Source organism: Onychostoma macrolepis, chromosome 04 (genome assembly GCF_012432095.1).
Source record: "Onychostoma macrolepis isolate SWU-2019 chromosome 04, ASM1243209v1, whole genome shotgun sequence".
NCBI lineage: Eukaryota > Metazoa > Chordata > Actinopteri > Cypriniformes > Cyprinidae > Onychostoma > Onychostoma macrolepis.
The window spans coordinates 26998685-27022864 of NC_081158.1; the positions used below are offsets into that span (position 1 = coordinate 26998685).

At 36.2% G+C, this 24180-nt stretch overlaps 2 protein-coding genes across 14 annotated transcripts in view; both read left to right on the forward strand.

Annotated features, from left to right (window-relative positions):
• Nucleotides 1-14040, forward strand: part of grip1 (glutamate receptor interacting protein 1) — a 281122-nt gene extending 267082 nt beyond the window's left edge. For 9 of the 13 annotated variants that reach the window (XM_058773059.1, XM_058773060.1, XM_058773064.1 and 6 more), the window contains 6 exons: nt 3602-3770; nt 6315-6353; nt 6643-6754; nt 10667-10900; nt 10990-11136; nt 11411-13116. In XM_058773059.1, the coding sequence (XP_058629042.1) occupies nt 3602-3770; nt 6315-6353; nt 6643-6754; nt 10667-10900; nt 10990-11136; nt 11411-11674 (965 nt within the window). In that variant the 3' untranslated portion in view covers nt 11675-13116. The other 4 variants (XM_058773070.1, XM_058773061.1, XM_058773066.1 and 1 more) reach the window with 2 other exon arrangements.
• Nucleotides 14041-21189: 7149 nt separating this feature from the next.
• Nucleotides 21190-24180, forward strand: part of tmbim4 (transmembrane BAX inhibitor motif containing 4) — a 3407-nt gene continuing 416 nt past the window's right edge. Inside the window, exons 1-7 of the mRNA XM_058773277.1 lie at nt 21190-21396; nt 22010-22118; nt 22235-22340; nt 22433-22466; nt 22567-22684; nt 23110-23155; nt 23605-24180. The exon at nt 23605-24180 is cut by the window's right edge and continues 416 nt beyond it. Coding sequence (XP_058629260.1) covers nt 21306-21396; nt 22010-22118; nt 22235-22340; nt 22433-22466; nt 22567-22684; nt 23110-23155; nt 23605-23811 — 711 coding nt within the window. The 5' untranslated portion in view covers nt 21190-21305 and the 3' untranslated portion in view covers nt 23812-24180. The remainder of the gene's footprint in view (nt 21397-22009; nt 22119-22234; nt 22341-22432; nt 22467-22566; nt 22685-23109; nt 23156-23604) is intronic.

Here is a 24180-nt window from a genome sequence, read left to right on the forward strand (position 1 = left end):
GAGCGCTGGGATACACATGGCCATTTGGATAACTCGCCAGTAATGTGTTTGAATTGCAGTCAGCTCTCCTGACACTGAGGCCTCCTGGTCAAAACTAATCGCAATCATCGCTTGCTCTGAGAATGCCAAGTAGGCACATCACACATTTGAATGTTTAATTCAGAGAAATGCTTCCTATTCATTTATGAATAATACATATAAGCATTACTTCCATGCTTACCCATGTATATGCATATCAGTAAAAATAATTGCTGAGATAACAGTTTGTTAATTGATTCTCAAGGTGTAATTATCTACAAACAAATGTTAGTATGTAAGGAGTAAGATTTCTTCACCACAATTTTCGGCTAATTTTGCTTTGTAGATAATTTCATTTTTAGGCATGCTTTAGGAAAAAGATTTTTATATATATATATATATATTATTTATTTATTTATTTATTTTTTTGGTGTATTACAATTAATATGCTGCCTTGTGCCAAAAGCAAGTAACACTGTGAAACCACCAGTTGGCTGGTCTATGGCATGTCTACACACACACACACAAATATTACAAATATTAATTTTTTGTAATAAATGTTTGGTTAAATTTTTTTATCATTTCTTGTTTTTGTTTCAATTAATAATTTTGCTATTTTAGCTAAAATGAATTTTATTATATATTGCAATTTTCATTTAGCAAATTCAGTTAAACTGAATTGAAATTGAAAATATTTTTGTTTGTTTACAGTAATGATAATAAAAATGAATATTAATATATTTACTTTTTTCAATAGAATATTTTACTTAAATTAAATGTAAATTTAAAAACAATTGTTAGTTTGTAATAATGATAACAACAGTGAATGTGCAAGCACTATTCCTTTTGGAAATGTAAATTTGAAAATAATTAGAATATCATCAGTCATTTTTCATTTGTATAGAGATGATTAATTCATCCCAGTGCTGCTGACATACACCTCCTCAAAACCACCTTTTATTTTCCGTGTCTCTCGCTCTGATGGGGTGGAAAGACACTTTCCGCTCATGTTAACAGGTTCATATGGTTGCTGTCCCCCCTCAGGCTGCGCTGCTCTCTTTCTCTTGCTGCTCCATACATAAATGAATCTCAGATGGTTGCAGAGATATGGAAACCATTCACAGGGAGCAGCAATCTGCCCCTTAAATTATGGATGATGTAGACAGAGCATAAATTTAAGGTTGCTGGCAAACTATTGGCTCTCGTGGGATTCAACTAGTACAGCTGTATCCAGAGATAAGGCCAAAGCTGAGTCTGAACTCGATACCTGGGAAAGTTAAAGAAACCATATGTCTGACGTCTGATACGATTAATGGTCTACCTGTATGCAATATTCAATCTTATTTTTGTTCTTGCTGAGTAAACATATTTCTGTCGGACTGAACCTTGGGCCACCTGAGCCAATTTTTTATTTTTTACTTTAAATTTTTTTCATAATCATTTTTTCAAAAATATTTTACATATTTATAAATATTATTATTATTTTACCATTTTATTTTTCAGACTTGTCTGTCATTGTTAACCATATAATATAGCCTATTTGCTAGTTATCTTTTATAATAATAATAATTGATAAATTATATTTAAAAAAAAAAAAAACAGTTTAAATATATTAATACATTTTATTTTATTTATTTATTTTTTATACAAGACTACATTAGATACAGGTTTAGCCTGCATCACTCTTCTGATGTTTGTGCATTTTCTTATTCATTGTATTCCATGACTTTTATAAAATAAATTTGATGGCAAAATTTGATCACAATCTTGTTTTTTCAAGATAACCTGTTTTGTCTTTTTGATGTATGTCTTATTTGTCAGGACCTTTAGAAAGCAAGGCATAAAAAATAATTATAATATAAAATAACATGCTTCTGTATGTGTATAATAATAGTCATTATTTTTGACATTTGGTGCCACTACAGACTCGGCACTGTTGTCCTTTTCTCGCCGCTCGCACATTAGTTAGCACTGTGAATTTTCCACGCACCAGATTTCTCCATACTGAAAATCAGTGGACGAGCAGCTAGACGTTTTAACTCAGATTCCAGAGATTGTTGCTGGTTTTGTTTGTCTGGCTTCTACACATTACTGTTTGCGTACGAGCAACATCAGTAGCATGCGGCTGCACATGCGCAGTTAGCCAGATATTAATGTCTGAATGTATCATCATTCAGCATTTCCAGCACTTCTTCCCTTGAATAAGGGACGTAACACTAAAATAGCTATCGAGAGTCTTATTAAGGATTTCTCCACCTTCTCAAGCCCTGAGGGGTGAGCATATCACAAGCAGTTAATCCTTATTGAATAGCTGGTGAATCTGAAAACCCCGAGGCTATGCAGCGTTTGGCGGTGATCACCGAGGGAGAATCGGAGCAAAGCGTATGAAACACAATGCTGTGACTCCCTCCAGAGATGAGTGTGTGAACATAGCCAGCATGTTGTTCTCTGCTCTCCCTGTAGTCTTCACTCTTCCCTCCAGCAGTCTTGAGCCAGATTAATGATGGGAGCCTGGGAATCTGTGGATCCAGGAGCTTCTGCAGCATAATGCATACATGTACTCTCTTTTGGGAACAGTTTATTGCCGTAGCTTTTTCTCTCTCTCTCCCCCTCATTCACATTCAAATTGATTTTTGGATTTTTTTTTTCTTTTATCATTGTATGCATAGTACAAAAGTACATGCCAAGTGCCAAATGCAAGTAACATTGTGACCTCGCCAGTTGGCTGATATTTTCAGCATGAGCCACAGAAATGCATTTTGTCAAACAGCTTCTTTTTTTTTTTTTTTTCAAACAGCAGTATTTGTTCATTTATTTATGTATTTGTTTATTTACTTGTTGTAATAATGATTATATTTTAGTTATGTTTTAGTTTTGAGTTTATTTCATCTGAAATATTTTAGTTCAGTTGAATTTAGCTAAATTGCTCATTATTATTATTATTATTATTATCATTGTTATTAATAAAAATAATAATAATTTGTTTTGTTTCAATTGAATAATTTAGCTATTTTTTCTAAATTGGATTTAGCTAAAATAGCTTGTTGTTCTTGCCATCAGTGTTAATGTTATTATTATTATTATTATAAATATTAGTTAGTTAGTTAGTAATTTTGTTTCAGTGAATCATATAGCTATTTTAAATTGAATTTAGCCTTATTATTCAGCTGAATGTAGCTATTATTATTTAGCTGCTATTATTGTTGTTGTTGTTGTTTTAGTTATCAGTTTTGTTTCAATGTGATAATTAAGCTATTTTATCTGAATTTAATTTAGGGTTATTATTATTTCAATGGAACAATGAATGGAACTGAATTTAGCACAAACAGCTATTATTATTATTATTTATTAGTTTTGTTTTAGTGGAATTATTTCGATATTTTATCTAAAACGTTTTTATTATTATTGTATGTATATTTTTTATTTTTTTGCAAATACAATAAACTTATTATATTAAAATGAAAAATACACTTTCATGGCGAATAAGAAATATTTATGGCTAGTGCATTTTCTCAATTCACCCACTATTGGCAGAAGGAGCAAAATATACATTTTGGACTCTGCTTGTGTGTGTTTGTTTCAGCTCCCACAGGTTTCCAGGCTTCGGGCTACAGTTTCCACAGCCATGAGTGGAGGAATGCCAAGCCCGGCCGGGGCAGCCTCTCCCCGGTGAACAGCAGCCGGCAGAGGAACAACATCCTGCCGGACTTTGGACTCAGTGTGGATGAATGGGACAGGCCAAGCGCTAGCGGGTACATCAACATACTACTTGCAAATTATTCACAACAGTTTAAATACACATTCCAGTATATAATAAATCTTCTTTTTATTCTTTTTTTATAGAATTGGTTCACTATTTACTAGTCGTCGTGTCGTTCCAAACTCATATGTTATTTTCATTCATGAAACATTTATGGACCTTGACAGTTTTATCAATTATCTTTGTTCAAGAGCTGCATGGAAGATCTTCAAAGATCCTTCTTTTGTTAAGCAGAAAGAAGTCAGGGTTTGGAACAACATGAAAATAATGGCAAATAATGGGAAAATAATGAGAGGACTTCATTTTGGCGTGAGATATTAACAATATATGAAAGCCGCCAGGTCTATTTGATGGTTAATGTGATGACTTGAATTCATTGAAAGGATTTTATACTACATTAGCAGAGTACACACGGCTTCTGAGTGAAACAGATTGAAGCAATGAACTTTGTTGCCATTGCAGACATTATTATTCCATAAAACGTATTACCACTTTATTTTCCTAAAAATGAAGTACTGAAGTGTCAGTATCCATTGAATCATGGACTAGTTTAGTGCCAGACTCTACAGAAAGGCATTGTGCGAAGTCAATGCTGCTTAACCATGTCTATAAAAATGTTTTGTTGACTTCTCAAATTCATTAAATTCAAAAGACAATCTAATCTTAGACGAGGCCATCAAAACAATTTCTAGAAGTGAGCTGACTTTAATATTCACATTAAGTGGGTCTTCAGCAACATTTCTCTGAATTCTGTGTGTAATAGTCTTCGTTTCAACCCAAAATGTGACACATAACTGATCTGCAGCACATTTTATTGTCAAACGCACTGTTACTGGAGCTCTGATCGATTGTTTCTGGGGTGATTTCACTTTATTCTTTGTTAGCTCTGTTGAATATCTGTAATTCAGATTCATTGTGCTGTAGATCAAAGGCGTAAAGGGCCCCTATGCACAGTAATGAAGCCAGCGGCTCTTAGGAAGGAAAAAGGCCTTTTTAAAGTATTTAGCTGACACTGGAGTTATGATCACCCTTTGAGTTTTCTTCACAGGATTGTATAGTTTCCGTTTAATGGTGACTGTGAGTTGCTTTAAAGTCGACATGAAATCAAAGCTGACCCCATTTGCTTAGTTTCTTAATACACATCCCTGGTTTTACTATGCACAGTTCATCTGCGCATAATGTGCCAACTTTTCACAATCCAGTTAAAACCTGATGAATAAAGTCAGGGGTGTAGGAATGAACTGAAATTGGACACATTATAAATCAGCCTGGCTCATAAATATTAATCAGCTAGCAGAGCTTTCATCCAGTATTGTAGCTGATTGGCTGAAAAGCAGATGAGTGGGAACTAACCAGATTAGGATTATCTCTTGTCAGTTGCGCATTTATGTGATTAACTGAGGATGCAACCAGTTGTCAAAGATTTGTTTTGTTATCAAGGTTGACATCACTGTTATTTTAGTATTATTTATATATTATCATAATATTTATTGTTTTTTTTTTCAGTTTTCATTTTAATTGCCTTTCAATGTATTTTTTGTTCATCATTTAAAAAATGTCATGTTTCTGTTTAGCTTTAATTTATTTCTACTTCAGTTTTAATACTTCAACTTAAATTTATTTATTTTCTATTTGGCTTTAATTTCTTATTGTTTCATTTTAGTGCTTTAGCTTAAAGCCTTAAATTATTTTCTTTATAGCATTTGTTTCATGTTAGTGCTTCAACTTAAACTTTATTTAAATTTATTAAAAACAAAAAATAAAAATAAAAACTTTCAATTTATTTCAGTTAATTGTCAAGGCAACATTTACATTTTTAATTTAATTTAATATTTATATTTTATTTTATTGCAGATTCATTTTAAATATAATGTTAATAGTTTTAGTTAACAACATTAACAACACTTGTTGATGTTTATATGTATATAATGATTGTCAAACATCAAACATTTTGGGAGATTATCATGTATGATTTTATTAGTATAATATTTATAATTATAATATCATACTTATGTATCATTTTAATTATTATTTTATTATATTTTATTTATTCAAATTTTTTAGTAGTTGCAATGCCTCTGTAAAAATCTGACTTTTTTTTGTTGTTGTTGTTGTTTGTCACTTTAATATTGAGGTCAAATGGATTGCAAACCATTTCATGTTGACTTTAAACCACTACAAATGGAGCTACAACAGATCATCTAGAAAACATGTCTATATCAGATATACTCTAGAAAAACAGAATATAAACTTGTTCTAAGGAGAAGAAACTACTGCAACTTTAATGCATCAGTCTTTTCAAATACTGTCAGCATTCAGCATCTGTATTTAAATACGAAGAACTGCATAATGCAAAACTTCCCCCGTCTTCTCCAACACATATTTCTTTGTCATTTGAGAATGGTTTTATAATGCTTTTTAAATGAAGGCCCTCAAAATGTGTTCTATACAAGATGTAAAGTCTAAAACACTGTGACAGACTGAGTGAACTGGTTTGACGTTTGTGTTATTGATTGAAGCTGATCTCCCGTTACAGGGCATCCACGCTGCCCACCGGTTTAATCTCAGACAGCAGGTGAGGTTCAGTGCTGTGTGCCTATTAACCTGCACTGCTTCCCCGAACCAATCCGGCCCTTTCACTTCATTACCCAAAGCCCCACAATCCACCAGGACATCACCGCCCATCACAGTGTGTCCGACCGCACCGGGTGTGTGTGTATGTGTCCCTCTTCAAGAGCCCCACCATAGCCTGCACAGATCATTGGTCGTCCCTTGCGTTCATCACTGTGATGCCTGCCTGCTCATTGGCTGCCGCTGTTTTGACGTACCAGGTGGTTAAAATGTCCCGTTTGTGTTTCAAACAGGTTCACTGTGGGACACGACGGGACTGAGCCAGACCAGGAAGAGAACTTCTGGTCCCAAGCACTCGAAGACCTGGAAACGTGCGGCCAATCCGGGATCCTGCGTGAACTTGAGGTAACTCGGGAAGAAAAATGGCATCCATTTGTGTTCATTCCCCTCTCCCTACATTCATAGCTCTTTCCGTTCATCAACCCCCCTACACAATCTTTTTTCAGTAGCATGCTGTACCAACCCTGGTTTTGTGTAACAGCTCCTTCTTTTTCCAGGACAAGCCAGACAGGCTTCTGAATAAGAGAAACCTGGCCATCTTGGTACCCCTTTCCTTTCTTTGGGCTTCCTCTTTTGCTTGTAGCGCTGGCACCCAAGTGCTCTTCTCGTGCTAATGGGCTCAGTGTCTCTTGCTGGGGGCCTGCTTGAAAGGGGGGGTTGGGGCTCACAGACAATCACTACTGGCATCCACTTCAGATCCTAGGGGTGCATTCGAAATGAATTGTGACGTGTTAGAGGTGTAGTTCACCAAGATTCTGTCTTCATTTATTCACAATTATGTTGTTCCAAGCTTTTTTACATTCATATTAGAGCTATGTATTGAGTAATTTTGTAGTCATGTATGCAAAGATATTTGCTCATATAAAAATTAAATAAAATATACCTAAATATAACTAAAAACATTCTTAATTTATAAATAATATTATTTTTAAAAAGAAAGAAAAATTAACATCTCTATAGTGAATATAATTTAGTTATGCTCTTTGGCTAGAAATTGAATTTTGGCTAGAATTTTTTTTAATCCATTTTTTTTATATCCAGTCACTGCAAAACAGGGTTATTTTAGTATTTATTTTAGTGCTGTCAACCGATTAATCGCAATCCAAAATAAAAGTTTTTGTTTACATAATATGTGTGTGTAAATATACACACACATGCATGTATATATTTAAGAAAAATGTTATATTTGTATATTAAATATATAAATATAAATGTATACATGTAAATATTTTCAAATATTTGAGTGTGTATTTATACATACATAATAAATATGCACAGTACACACACATAGTATGTAAACAAAAACTTTTATTTTGGATGCGATTTAATTAATTATTTATTTATATACTGTTATAGTATTATTTATTGATATTTTTAATTAGCTTTTATTTTTATATTTTGATTTGCATTTAAATTTTTGTTTTAGTAATTAACTGTGCTTATCTTTTTCCAGTTAATTTCCAAGGTAACATTTTAAATTTTCGTTTAAGTTTTTAAGATCAAGTTTTTCAGCATATTTATTGTATTTTATTTTATTATTTGAATAATAAAATAAATTATTATTCAATAATTTATTTTATTGAAGATAACAAAACCCAGATAACAAAACTGCTGGAAACCCCTAAAAATATCCCCTATTTTTATATTTTGGTTTTCATTTGAATTTTTGTAATTTAGTGTGCTTTCTGCTTTAACTTAAACATATCTTATTTCAGTTAGTTATCACGGTAACATTTTTTATTTTAAGATAAAGTTTTTCAGTGAATTTATTTATTTATTTATTTATTTATTTCCCCAGATAACAACACTGCTTGAATCCACAAAATCATAAAGAATTCATTGGTCAGAAACATTTACGAAAATTACATCATCAGTAATGCTTTCAGAAGCTAACTTTCAACAACCTATATTTTTCTTCTGGAAAAAAAAAAAAGAAATTAAATGCATCAGTACAAACACCTTTTTGTAAAATAACAATTAAAAAAACATTTGCACTCACTCGGAGCTTGCGTAAAAAAAACATTTGAAAACTAGGTTGCCGTCATTAGACTAATGAACAAATTCTGCCTATTTTAAGGCTATCACATTGTTATCATTCCACATGTTGTTATTCAGAAAAACAAGTGGTGAAATTCTTCGCCTGTTAACAGCACGGCCTGCTGTGAAGAAAATGTGCTCTGACGGCACAGGGACACACTGATATCGGTCTGATAAGCAACTGAGTTTCTCATTGCGTTTTCTTCCCCCCATAAAGCAGATCCTCATCTAGTGGGATGCTTGACTCTTAACGAGAACTGAATATGCCAATAAGAATCGAAATATTGCCACATTTGGCTCTGCCTGAAAGGACATGGCAGCATCTCTCATCTTGTATTCGCACACAAAGTGTTCAGCTGTAATGGTGAAATTCAGGTGACGGATTCAATACATTTTATTGGTGCAAAGTTCGAATAGTGTTTTTACAAGTCAACTTGGTGCAAACGAGATTAGATTTGAGAGCCATTAAGGACGCGACACAAAACAATGGCTTCAGAAGACTTTAAATCATTTGGATTTCTTTTATGATTATTTGGTGGAGCTTGACAGTGTTCATGCCTAAAAATGCCTTTTAATGTGGAAGAAATATGGGTTTGGAACAACATAAGGGTCTGTAATGACAGAATTATAATTTTTGCGTGAACTATCCCTTTAAATACTATAAAAGATAAAAACGTGGATAGAACTGTTTAACGATAAAAATAACAGTATGAATTTCTGGGAAAATGGCTTTAGCCTGCTGTTAATTCCATTTTATATTTTGTCAGTAGATTATATCTGCTGTCATGTCACACATTGTTGGATTTGACATGCATTGTGGCCAGCCTTGAAACGTTTCATGAAAGCAGATTCTTGCCTTCACTTTATCAGGTACCTTGAGTTAAACGCAGACCACGAGTAGCCGACGGCGCAGAGAAGCTTTTAGTACTCAACGTCAGGGATCGCTTTGAAAGCCCTTCACTTTCCATCCCACTTGTCTGTGGAAACACAATAAAATCAAAAGCCTTTTCCGCTGAATGTACCCTTTGGCCCTAATTGGATTCGATGAAAGTGTTTGCCTCTGGTTTGTGTCAGTAGAATGTACTATTGAGTTTCCCGGCCCGAAAAACATTGTACGAAAGTCACACGTTTTCATTTTTCACATGCTGAATTGACTGAATGTGGTGTCAAGGTGCATGATTTACATGTCTGATCACCGGTTTAATGATTTTTTTACACTGCTTACCACAAATGCATCGGCTTAGAAGAGTTTCCTCTTTTGTGTGGTCACCTGTCATTAACCTGGAATCCCCATTCCGTGCAGTTTGAGTGAGATTCACGCAAACTAGCAAATGACGGTGGATTGAAGAGAACGAAGGCATGTGGGCTCATGCTAAGCATGATGGAAGAGCTGCAGCAAGGCTTATTGTTGTGGAAATATTTCAGTCTTGTGTAGTAGTGTCCTCAGCAAAAGCCGAACCAGAACCGGGTTCTTTTTGAAGATCATCTTCAAAGGACTTCAAGAAACATCTAAAAAAAAAAAAAAAAACGCCCACCGTTCATAATGTTTGTTTAATCATTGCCATGGCTTGCCATGGTGGAAGTCGAAGCGGTTCAAACCACCCATTAGTGTGTAAAAATGCATGTTACTAAAAGTTTGTGTATCGTTGTCCATCAGCATTTTGCTTCTTGTAAACATACTAAACAAATGTAACAAACTGTTAATGAAATGCTTTGTCACCATCTGTACTGTAACTGACATAATGAGTGTTATGGGTGTTTCAGTGTCAATGTTACTATCGTTCAAAAGTTTGGAGTTGGTACGAATTTTTTGGTTGATGTTTTAAAAGTATCTTAAGCTCACCAAGCTGCATTCAGTTGATCAAAAATACAGTAAAACTGTAATATTGTGAAACTGTTTTTCTATTTTAATATTAATATTTGTTTTCAGGATTCTTTGATGAATAGAAAGTTCAAAAGAGCAGCATTTTTTGAAATAGAAATCTTTTGAAACCATATAAATGTCTTTACTTGTCACTTTTGATCAATTGAATGCATCCTTGCTGAATAAAAGTATTAATTTCTAAATTAAAAAAAACATACTGAGCCTAAACTTTTGAACAGTAGTTTTGAACACTAAAATTTACTTAAAAGTGTGTTTTGAATGCATTTTGCTCTATAACCTTTACAGCACTTATATTTATTCATACTCTGCTCCGTTCCTCATGGTTTTCCCTGCAGGCCACCATCATGTCTGGCAGCTCTTTGAGTCTAAACCACGATCCTGCGCCCACCCGAAGCCATCTGGGCCGCCAAGCCAGCTTTCAGGAACGTGGCAGCAACAAACCACAATACACACAGGCCAACCGCAGCAACACGCTGCCCACCGATGTCGGCAGAAAAGCTTTCGCCATGAGGAGAATGAAGCAGGAGATCAAAGACATCATGTCGCCCAGCCCGGTTGAGCTTCATAAGGTTGGAAAACTGGGGGGTTTTTTTGGTCATTTCTTGATAAATTGGCTATACAGCAGGTGTAATGTGTGTAACTGCCCCCACATTCATAGGTGAGCCTTTTGAAGGACTCGGACCTTGAGGACTTCGGGTTTAGCGTGTCTGACGGAGTCTTGGAGAAAGGGGTTTATGTAAACAATATCCGTCCAGGCGGCCCTGCTGAAATCGGAGGACTCAAGCCATACGATAGAATGCTACAGGTGAGCTGCTGTGATGCAGTCCCGTGGTATTATGGGACAAGTAGGCTACATAGGGCCCAAATTCCATTTCACACAGACACAGTTTGTATTGCTACTTAATTATGTGTACAGCCCTACTTCAAATTCTGTTACATTCTGCATTATTCTGTGCCAGATTATGCGAAATTCCGCATTATACAGTAAACGCAATTCTGTCTGTTTTCCGCATCATTGAAGCAATAGGGCCTTAAGTACAGAAAAAGTGATTTAAATGTATGCTTGCTTTGTGCCACAGATAAACCACGTCCGGACTAGAGACTTTGACTGCTGCTTAGTGGTTCCTCTTATAGCAGAGTCTGGGAACAAACTGGATCTAGTCATAAGCCGAAACCCAGTTTCCTCGCAGCCCTCAGAACTGAACCCATTGTCCAATGACGAGGCAGCGAACTGGACTGATACCGGGGACCCTCTCGAGCAGCCCACCGCAGGGCTGGAGCAGGGCCAGCACAACTCCACGCTAGCGGGACTAGAGGACAGAGACCCCAACAAGACTTTATAGCAGAACTCTTCCCAGGTGCCTGCAGTGGAGCGCTCCTCCTCATGGTGCTAAAGCGAACCCTCCCCTCCCTAAAACGGCTCCCTCTAGTGGAGGAAAACGAGAGGGGCTTGTTGTCCTATAGCACACACCCAGTCCCTTTCCTAAGTCAGAGCATGAACCACCATGACTAAGAGGTCTTTTCCTGACAAGCTGGGTGTGTTTTTACCCTGTGAAAATGGCGGCGAAAACCACACTGACCTCTTGGAAAACCAAATTGTGGGGGAAAAAAACCTGAAACAGTGCCATCCTTGATTTTTATTGCCAATAAACGAGAATAGTTTTAAGGAGGACTCAAAAAAAGAATGCATAAAAGCAACACTGAGACTTTTACTTACGATATCGGACTGGCCACTCTGTGATTGTCCGTATTTGTGTGAGTTTGAATGAGTGTGCGCGTGTCCCGAGACTTTATTTCGCAAGCCTCCACGAAGTCTGTCAAAGTTCCACGTTTGAAAAGCAACCGTCGCTCCTCCTATTTTGTGATACTGAAACACAAGTGTGTGTATAGTGTATGTCCGTGTATTTCCTTCTATCTGATGCCAAGGTCAGATCCCTTTTCTCGCTCGATGAGAGAGAGGATACAGCTGTGTGTGGGGGAAAAAAATAATCAGCACAATGAATTCGGTAGCCATTTTTCAATTGTGACTGAATGTGGGTTATAGCCTAATGCATGAGACCTTTTAATGAACTATTTTGTAGTACTTCTGTCCAAAAAAAAAAACACAAGCGCTTGGCTACATGAAAAACACCATGTTTCGGTTCTCTGTCCGCTGTATCACCGTAAATATGAAATCCAATGTCGCTCGTATAAGGAGAGGGTGGCACAAAGGCACCTTATCTTGAAATTGGACAGATGTCTATTTTTATGAATAGAGGCGGATGATTTATAAGGGATGCGTGTGATTTTGAGCGATGGCTGGTTAGCATGAGGTCGCTATCGACTGTGTACCGGAGCAGATTGATGGCACGGAGAAGGTCATTCGGGTTCGAAACTCTTTGTACTTTGTTAGGTAACCGCCATAGGTCTGCGGTCTCCAGACTCTCGCCCCACATTTTGAGGAAATCCATCATTGGCCCAAAGGATAGAACAGCTTATTTATTCCAACATCAATCTCCTAAATGAAAACGACAGGCGTTCAAGTAGGTACTCGCATATTGTTTACTCCACTGTCTGTGATAAATGAGAATATTACGATGAACAAATTCATCTCATTTGCTTAAATTTGCAGTATCCACTTATGACAAAAACACAAGCATGGGGTTGATGTCCATGAGTAAAAAAAAATCCTGAGAAGACTTTTGTATTCCTCCCCACATTGTTTAAATAGTTATCAATCATTATGGTAATTTGTATATGGTACTGTTATGGTTTTTATATGTCTCATCTGACTTTTTTTTTTTTTCCAGACTGTGTAAACCCAAAGGGTACGCAATCCATTTTGTAAAGAGAAAAAAAACGAAGTGTCAAATCATGAGAGAATGGATTCGTTCTACCGTATGTGGTAGACCACTAAACATCACATTTGTAGCTCTACTTGGAAAAAAAAATAATGTTAGTAAAGGAAAAAAAATGCCATTGGTACGCTGCTAATGGCAATGAAGACCCTCACCCACCTGTGTGAAACTGTGCTTTTGATTGAGTGACGTCACCCTCGTTGTCAGTGCTCAAAGATCCTGTCTACTCACTATTTTCAAATGGCACATTGTGGTCCAACTCCTGACCTGAACCAAACAAAAACCTCATCAAGCCCACTTGATGGAGAACGTTTGACGATGATGAAAAGGTGTCTTTTGTTGTTGTTTTATTTCAGATAAACTTTCAGGTACGGGTTCATTCCCCAAACTCATGCACCGAGATGTTTCTCAATTCGCTTCATGTTGAATTATGGTTTTCAAGCCCTGATTCAAAAGTTAGTTGTCACTTTCATTACGCTTTCCTTGACCTATGTTTGTTACAACACTTCGCTGTGTTACTGCAAATACACTCCGGTCAAGTGAAACAAGTCATTTTAATGTTCCATCTGTGGAAACGTTTAGTGAAGTCAAGCACTGCCAGTTAAAATAGTGGGTGTCCATTTTCAGTATACAATAATTCTATGATTCAGTGTCACAGTTATGTCCCTAAAATATTGTATTTTTATTTCTAATGGACAGGTATTATGAGCTGTAAAGTATTTTTGTACAAATTTAATACTTTGTTAGCATGATGTTTATCGTCTATGTATAAATTTGGGGATTCCTACAGCTGTAATCCTTTGTATGGCCGACGAACAGAGAAACAATAAAACAACATGCCGAGTGAAGAGATGACACAGAAATGCTCTTTTGATTTAATCTGACATCTTATGATGCAGGTATGTTGCAGGTATCCCCAGCCACTCACACTGACGACATAGTTCAGATTTAGGACACAAGCAGATAGGAAACGACTGATGCTGTATTTAAGTGCGCATTGGAAACTCATTTCCAATTTGGGCGTATATTACGGCATGTCACGTATTCAAGTCAGAAACATGAAGTAGACTAAACAAAATTATAGAGTGAACAATAAACTCAAATAACAATCTCAATATGAAATGATAAATAATATTAATTTCGATCACTCGTTATGATTCATAAAACATGTCCTTCAAACAAGAGCCTCCAGCATTAGCAAAATAAAGCGCAAAGAGGATCACACACTGGATGAAAAGCACCACATCTTAAAAATTTGCCTTCAGCATCAATTCCTGCCACACCACTCATATCATTTTCCATTTAACTGCATTTACAATTATTTGGGATAAATATTTGTACATACTGATTTCACCCTTGGCTGCAAGAGTGCACTTTCCACTAATAAATTTGATTCTTGGCTTGAATAATGTCTATGCTTCACATGAAATAGTAATATTGATTGCCCTTTCTTTTTCCGTTTGCACAGTTTTTGTTCTAACTAAATCTAAAATGAAACTCACTGATGCCATTTGGTTCATTTTCGAAGTTAACTTTTGCCTGTATTGACCTACTATTGATTAGATTAACTTCTTTGAATTGCCTCCTTAAAGGTGACACGTCATGAAAATCTGACTTTTTCCGTGTTTAAGTGCTATAATCAGGTCTCCGGTGCATCTGCCAACCCAGAAAACGTGAAAAAGAACCCAGTAAATTTGACTGCAAGCTTGTGAAAAAAACAAGCCGCTCAGATTTCGCTCCCCCTGTGACGTAGAAAGGGGATCTTATTATAATATCACTGCCCCTTAATCTGCAGGTTTCCACCCACGGCACAGCCATTGTGTTTTCGCAAGCAACAACGGTTTATCAGTTCTAACGCCATGGCGAAAGTTCGAGCAAAGCATGCTAACTGTTTTGTCTTTGGCTGCACTGACGAGCACAGAAACACTATCTAGAGTCCCAGCTTCAGAGGAGACAAGAGAGCAGTGGATTTATTTACTGTATATTACACTGCTGCCACGCAGATCTAATATAAACATGCTATTTCTTTCCCAGCTGTTTACCTTCAAAGACATAACCAACTGTTTTAGTAACTCGTGTGTTTTTAACAAACTTGTGTGTATTTGACAGTTTAAGCACAATAAGACACGAAAGAAAACTCACAAAAAGAAAGAAGAAAACCGTATATCAGAAGTTTAAACTAATATGGTTTAAAACGCATGATTTCAACACGATAGACATAATCAAAACCAAACAGATGTTTTTTTAGCAGAGTATCTGTGTAACGCGCCGTAAAGCCCTATTCTGGAAAAGGGGGCGTTGAGCAGCAGCTCATTTGCATTTAAAGAGACATGCACGAAAAAAAAGCCTGTTTCTGCTTCCACTTAAAATAGGCATTTTCAAAATGATATAATAAATGATCTGTGGGGAAAATTCACAGACACATTCTGGGGACACCTGAGACTTATTATATATTGTAAAAAGGGGCATAATACGTCTCCTTTAAACTTGAATAAGTGAGTACACAATGACAAGTCTGGTGTGCAATACTTGTGAGATATCCAAGGCACGATGCTTCTCATCCAGTGTGCCACCTGGAGTACTAGGAGACGAGGTTGCTTTTTCATCTCATTCCCTCTCAAGTGAGAACGGGTTGGCTTTTTTAATGGATGTCATTGGCTGATAGGCATCAATTAGAGTTCAGTACATTACTATTTTGTGTAAGAAATCACTGCAAACGATTCAGTGCATGAGTGACCTGTCTGAATGAATCAAACTGAATTGTGACTGTTTTCAGACCTTTAGGCAAACCAGTTTAACTGATTGGATCAATAGTGATTCATTCATGAATCTGACTAATAGAAACACAAATGTCATTATTCCTGAGAAAATGATTGTCAAGTCAGTATATGGTAATCATCATCAGACAAAGACTTATCAGCAATATTTTACTGGATCACAGCTGTATTTTACTGGGGCCCAATAAAAGCAACCGATATTTCTTCTGCATTATAACCAAATGAAGTGGATTATGAAAAAAGAAGGAAAAAAAACGACAATATGACTGTTCATATTGGTCAAACATGCAGTCTAGCGCAAGAAAGGAGGGTGTTTTAAACAAAATAAATTATTTGAGAAGTCTGGTGTCATCAGAAATCATCTCCCATAGGACCCCAAGCAAACCCATTGGCTCAAAGAACTTTTAGTGCCTGATTACATTACGATAAGTGTCAAAATAACAGTATGATATATGTCATAGTCATTAATGACTATAATGTCTGTTTTTGTTAGCTTAGCACACAGACAGCTGATTATGTAGAGTCTGCAGACTTGCTACTTGACTGCCATTTTGCTACCAGATGCTTTCCATTCAGAAAAGCATTTCCAGCTCTTGTATCCCTGAGTAAGCAAGTGGTAAGTGTCATGCTCAAGGAGCAGTGCTGATGGAGTGGGATCGATCTCACCATCTCTTCTCTTAGAAGCTCAGATACATGACCATTAAGCTTTCACTTGTTTGAACCATTTCTGCTACTTTAATTTATAAGCATCTTACAGCTTGACAAGCACCAGTTCAAAGTAGGTGTCCTAAAACTACTCTGGTTGTGTCACGTTTGCTATTAATAGGGAGAGCTCCATCTGGTGGTCACTTGGGGTACAGACTCCAAGGCAATTATGATTACCAAGGTTGTTTATTTTTCTAAAGCTTTTGGTGGTTTAGAAATTTAAATCTAGCGAGCGGCTGTTTTTGTGTAACAAGAATTACTCTGTATGAGGTAGATGAATGGTGCATGTTGGAAGTTTAAATTAGATCTCATTTGAATCACACCAGCTGTTACAAAAACACCTTAAATTAAAGATAAGCTTTGTTCCTCTGCCTGCATGATGATTTTAAAGACTTTCTTGGCCTTAAAGGAATAGTTCACCCCAAAAGTACTCAACCTTAGGCCATACAAGCTGTAGATGAGTTTCTTTCTTCATCGGAACAAATTTGGAGAACATAAGATATGTTCTTCAGATTTTATAGACTCATTAATCACTTGCTCACCAGTGGATCTTCTACGATGAATGGGTGCCATCATAACAAGTGTCTTGTAAAGCAAAAAGCTACATGTTTGTTATAAACAAATCAAGAAGTTTTTAACTTAAAACCGTAGCTTCAAATACAAGTGCTCTATTCATAACACAGTGAAAAATTAAATCTCGTCTGAATCAGGAGAGAAATATGCACATATCAAGCACCATTTACAAACCAAAACGTCTAAATAAATATGTTGGTGGATTTTGATGTGAGAGGACAGCAGGGGATGGACTTTTTCACTGGAGGAAGCATTATTATGGATTATAAACCGAAATATTCACAATTTAAAGTTAAAATCCCTTAATTATAGATTTGTTTCTTACAAACATGCAGATTTTCACTTCACAGTTTGTTAATTGATAGACCGGAGTCATTTGGTTTACTTGTTGTGATGCTTTTATCAGCTGTTTGACTCTCATTCTGACGGCACCCATTCACTGCAGTAGATCCATTGGTGAGAAAGTGACGCAATGCTAAATTTCTCCAAATCTGTTTTGATGAAGAAACAAACTCATCTACATCTTGGATGGCCTGAGGTTGAGTACATTTTCAGCAAATTTTCATTTTTGGTGAACTATTCCGTTAAGATTGTTGGTAATGTAACTATTTGTAAGGATAGCCTGTAATAGCTGATTGGAAATATAAAATGAGCCACTGCTATGTGCCACATGAATGAAATGATGTGATGGAAAGCATCCCCTGAATGCGATAAGCCATAAGGTTACTCAGAAACACCTGGGAATGGATACAGGGGATGCAGGAGACAGTGTACTTCCAAATGAATTATGTGGCCATGTCCCTGAGGCTGGCTCCACATAGACTTTAATGAAATGCTGTGTGGACTCCATAAAGAGCTGGCTTCCACCTCAAGCTCCTGAGGGAAAGCAACGGGCAGTGGTGCATTTTGTTAAGCATGCCCAAGAGAGACTGTGAGCAACTTATGCAGGAACTCTGGCACTAAACAAATCCCACAGGCATGTCATTACATGGCCAAACCCATCGGTAAAACCCACACACAGAAAAGAAAGACAACAGTATTCTCTTTGGACATGAAGTTGTAATTAAACCTGAAGGAAATTACTTTGCGACCACTGCTGGGGTTATAAAATAAGTGGAATATTAAAAATAGCACAGTGAATCTTCTGAGAATGAGCATGTTTTGGTTAAATATGAGGTGGAGCTCTCCGCATGGTCTTTTACTCACTTGTCTTTTACTTGTTAGCTGATTAGCACCACAAAGGAAGGAAGCAGGTGCAGGAAACCCCTCTGAGAATGGAAAAGAGATGACTGAAGACTGTGTGGATTCTCCAACGTACCTGTTGGGAAATTTAAATGAAGGCGTTTGGAATGAATTATGTAAAGAAGAATCGTGATTGAATTTGGATGTGCGCTAATTTGTGTTCTCCAAGGTCATCTCCTGAATGACCTGTGCTGTAGCCTATATAATAGTGTATACTTAGAGGTGCAAGCAGTGTTTGGGGGATAATTGGTAATATTTAGAAAATGCAAAACTAGTCTTCCAAATGTTGTCATTTTTAGTCATATGTCAGGAATTGTATAAATCAGGAAGACCGGGTCATGTTGTCACAAGGTCTACATCTAAATAACCTTATACGCTTAAAAGTAGTTAAGGGAGGCATCCAAAATGTGTACTATTGCGGGGTGTAAGAAAGATGTAATGTTGAGGGTTAAAAAAATCCCAATAAAGTGTTATCATAAAATGGTTTTACCAGTCATTCTATAATTTAGGGTACATTGCATGTCCACTGGATGTTGATTATATTTTTTCTAATGAATAAAAAATGCTACAGTCCACATTATTTATTAGTTTATTTCTAAAATCTACACATCAGAAAAATAAATTAATCAAATTACTAAAAAATGATTTATTACAACACCATGTGACAATTATCATTTGGTAATTTTCTTGTGTAGATTTTGAACGTAAGTGTCCTCTTCTTTTCTTCAATATTTCATTGACAATAACCAGTTGTCAAGGCATATTTTAATTTGCTATCAGCTATGTTTGGTACATCGAGCCCCTGCCCCTTTGAGGTCCGACGGTAAAGTGCCGAGGGTAGAGGTGTTCGATATGACGATTTTTGATCGTGGACTATAAAAAATGTCTCCACGATTTGCTTTTTTGAAGAAATATCGTAGTATCGCATTTCAGCGCGCATTCTATCAGCTGCAGTTCTGGCGCCGCCGTCTCTATATACTGTACAACGCCACATACATTCACATCAGTGTTAACTCAGCGGTAGAGTTACTCTCACGGGACACTGCACTTATTCGCAGTCACCAAAACTACATTATCTTCATCTGCTTCAAAGACTTACTGGTTAAACGTTTCACTCAGTGTTCTGTTCTGACGAGCGCCTTTTCTGAGCACATACACCCAAAGCGCGTGCTCTAAAAAGCCCGTCAAACAGCGCCTGATTACTGAACTAAGTTATGTTTTGTGCTAATACTGTCAAAACACACCAGGTTTATGTATAGACTCAGTTGGTTATGTCTAAAATGAAGGTAAACAGCTGAGAGAAACGCATGCGTGCCTGTATATTAGATGCGTGCAGGTCTTAAAGGGACAGTACTAAACATGCTGCCGACTGTAATTAAAGGAATAGTTCACCCTAAAATTGTAATTCTGTCATTATTTACTCTCACATGTTGTCCCAAACCTGTATTAATTTCTTTCTTGTGCTGAACACAAAAGAAGATATTTTGAAGAATGTGGGTAACCAAACAGTTGCTGGTTCACATTGACTTTCACAGTAGGAAAAGAAAATACGATGGAAGTCACTGTAGACCAGCAACTGTTTGGTTTTCCACATTCTTCAAAATAGCATTTATTTTCAGCAGAAGAAACTCGTTCAGGTTTAAAACAACTTTTGAGTGAGTAAATGAAGGTATAAAAATCAAACACTAGCCTATTTTAATTTTGGGGTGAATTATTCCTTTAATGTTAATAAAACACCAAACACAAAGAGAAAAATCACTCTCTACTCTTGACTGAAAAACTTTAATACAGTTGCTTTAATAGGAATCAATCTATATAGTGTTTTATTTTTATATTTGTTCATTCAATTTCTTGAACGCTCCTGCTAAATACACCTATTGTAGACTACCTGAAAATAAAACACTGTTTATTTTATTTGTATATTATGTGTATTTGTAATGTGTATCTTTGCTCTAATTTTTTAATAACAAAGATAAAATAATGACAACGATTTTTATCTTCACCCACTTTGGCCTAAATATCCGCCATACTTTTTAATATTTTGTTACCTTGAAAGGCTTTGTCTTTATAATAGGGAAATTAGTTTGGCTGTACTGCTCAAACAGCTTGCAAAATAGAAAATCCAACATGACAAAGAACTGTGATAATATTGTGAATCGTGATATTTAAAAAAAAAAAAAATCGTGATATTTTTGCCATATCGCCCACCCCTAGCTGAGGGGGACCAAACCCATACAACACTGTGCACGCCACTGATTCGTATCGCCTTGTAGTTTTACCGCTTCAAGTAATTATGTACCTGTATGAACTGGCTAAACGATTCTGACTGAATCGCGAATCATTCACACCGTTACTAACCAGCTAATGATTCATTAAATAGAACCGATTCAATCGAGCATCAAACGATGCATTATGCTAGTTTCCTTGATACTTTTAGGATAAAAGAATAATTGATATTACCAAAATCAATTATACAGCTACATTATATTTTTTATTATATTTTTTTATTATTATCTTTAATAATTTAGTATTACATGGGCATTTGGCAGTCAATTAAACGTTTTTTTTTATATATATATAAGTTTTGTTTAGCAGTCATGTAACGCCATGACAACTTAAGTATAATATTACTGACTGTAAGTGTATTTGAGGATATCTCGCTGTCCACACTAGACAGCATTAAAAACATACTAATCTTACTGTTAGTGGTTTCTATGAGCCGATAGGTGGCAGTAAGCACATCTTTGAAGGACGAAAAAAAACCCACAGAAAGACGGAAGAGAGCGTCGTATTATCACTTGTATTTATGAGTAAATAATACGGGTTTAATTCGATCAAACATGAATCAGGAGAAGTATCCACGATCATCCATTGAGGATGATTTTAATTATGGCACGAACGTCGCGACGGCGAGCGTCCACATCCGGATGGGTGAGTCGCAATTTACATGTATTTAAAAGCCATTGGTGTCTGCGTAATCAGTAATACAGTCTACATAACAACATTGCCTGGAAATGAATAACATGTGAAACAGCTGGAGTGGGATCCCTGTTTCATTTAAATTATTTATTTTACCTTATTTCATCTATGAGGGCCAGGTAAACAGGAGACATACGGCACAAATGTTAAATCAGCTGTCATGAGTCAGTCTGTCATGAGGCACATTAATTTCTTTGCATTGCAGTTCTTTGCAATTTTCAGATTTAATGGAGTATGTGTGCTGTTCTTCTAATTGGGCATTAAGAGCAAACTCCTTGGATTTTGCTTAATTTCTGCCGAGATGAAGCTCCTCAAGAAACTACTATTGTATACTCAGTCTGTCATGAGGCTCCTTATTGAATTTTGATATTAGTTTTCTTAGAAAGCTTACATGTTTCTTATATAGTTGTCAAACCTGCTTATCGAGGTTTAGTGTGAATGGTAGACATCTTGTTTGAGAATGTAAATAAACCCAGTGAAGCCAAACAACAAACTAGACATCTTGTGTGAAATTGAATATAATATATGGTTGAAGAGTTGATGCTGAAGTGTTATTTCTCTTTAGATTTCCTCCGCAAAGTCTACACCATCCTGTCACTGCAGATTATCATCACCACTGCTGTATCTGCCCTTTTCATGTTCTGTAATCCCATTAAAAACTTTGTGCACGAAAGGTAAGAAGACCACATCCTCCCCTGTAGGTTCACCATGTCATTGTGGCTGTTAAATGGTACAAACTGCACTTTAATCTATGTGAATATAATAATGTGATGCTCTGTTAATTTTTCAGTCCCGCTCTGGTATTGATATCTGCTATCGGGTCCCTTATCCTGCTCCTTGCCTTGGCTGTGTACCGTCACCAGCACCCCATCAATCTTTACTTGCTGTTTGGATTTGTGAGTATGCCACAAAAAAGAATAAATCTAATATTGTATTGTAATATATATAATGAAGTACTGCAATGTAATGGCTTTAAATGTTTATGCAGACTCTGTTGGAATCTCTGTCTGTAGCCACTGCGGGTATGTTCATTCATTTTCTTAATTTATAGAAGTCCAGTCACATGATATTAATGGATACTCCCTTGATGGATCATCTGATACTATATTTTTCTGCTTTCAGTGACATTTTATGAGTACTCCATAGTGCTCCAGGCCTTTGTGCTCACGTCTGCTGTGTTCCTGGGCCTCACTGCCTACACTTTCCAGTCTAAAAGAGACTTCAGCAAGCTCGGAGCCAGGTAATTCTCTCTTTCTCGTCCGCTCAAGGCCCGGATCTGTCACATTCATCACAGTAACTGAGTGCAAGAATTATTGTTTTAATCCATTTACTCCTGAATCCGTGCGGAATGATGTTCTTGCATTGTGGCAGAAATTGTCTCTGGAGAAACATTCTTCTTTGCAGTCATTAAAATGAAATGTAAGAAAAATAATGGGGCTCCATGAGTCATAACTCTGTTATGTGATGTGATGCATGGTCCACTTGTCGGCATGGGAAGTCGCTGGGAGGAAAAATGAATGTCTTTGTGAGGAAGATTGAAGAATTTCTTCAGTCAGATTATTGGTCTGTTTAATAGACAACCTGCTGCAACATGTTGTCTGTCCATTGTTTTGTTTTTAATAATTTGCATGCTAAAAAATCCTAATTGGTCATCTTTTTGCTTAGTCTGTTTGCTGGCCTGTGGATCTTGATCATTGCAAGCTTTATGAGGGTGAGTCTATGGCTAAATTCAACAGTATTCTCTAATAGTTTAATAGAAGTTAAAATATTATGTTGGTTTGTGTGTGTGTGTGTGTATATATATATGGGTAGTTGACGTATCAGTGTGTCCTATGGTGTGACAGAGAAATAAAAAAAACTCTAACATCGAAGATAAACCTCTCTCATGCTATTTGTAACTCTAAGAATGAAGATACATTTTTCTCATGTTATTTGTATGTTAAGTTTTTCTACATTTTTGCTGTCACACCATAGGACACAGTCCAATTTTTATTTGTCAACTACCCATATATATATATATATATATACGTTTATATTATTTAATAGGATTCAACATTATTTATCAAATTGATTGACTTTAATTTGTCGAGTCATACAGTCAAGTCACTTTATTTAATTTCAAGACACATTTCATCAACTGCGCAACTCTGTGTCCTTCAGCTTTTCTTCTACAATGACACAATGGAGTTGGTCTTCGCTGGGGCTGGAGCTCTGCTGTTCTGCGGGTTCATTATTTTCGATACCCACTTGCTGATGCATAAGCTGTCACCGGAGGAGCACGTCCTGGCATCCATCAATCTGTACCTGGACATAGTCAACTTGTTCATCTATATCCTGCGCATCCTTGACTCCATGAAGAAACACTGAATGTTTGATGCTCTTCTTCACTTTCAGAGGTGAATTCTTAGTGCAATGCTGGGAGTGGTATAACAATAATATTCTTTAATTTAATGGACTCCATGTATAATAATAATAGTAAAAATAATAATAAAATGTGTTATTAATTAGTATCCAAATTAAGCATTTCAGATCTCTGCAAAAAACGTTGTGGACCACATAATATGAAATATTTATTTGAATAAAAGTCTTCAAAATGCACTGAATAGACGTCATTAATTTCTTTGCATTGCAGTTCTTTGCAGTGTTCAGAATTAATGAAGTATGTGTGCTATTCTTCTAATTGGGCATTAACAGCAAACTCCTTGGATTTTGATAAAATATATATTTCCCAACCAG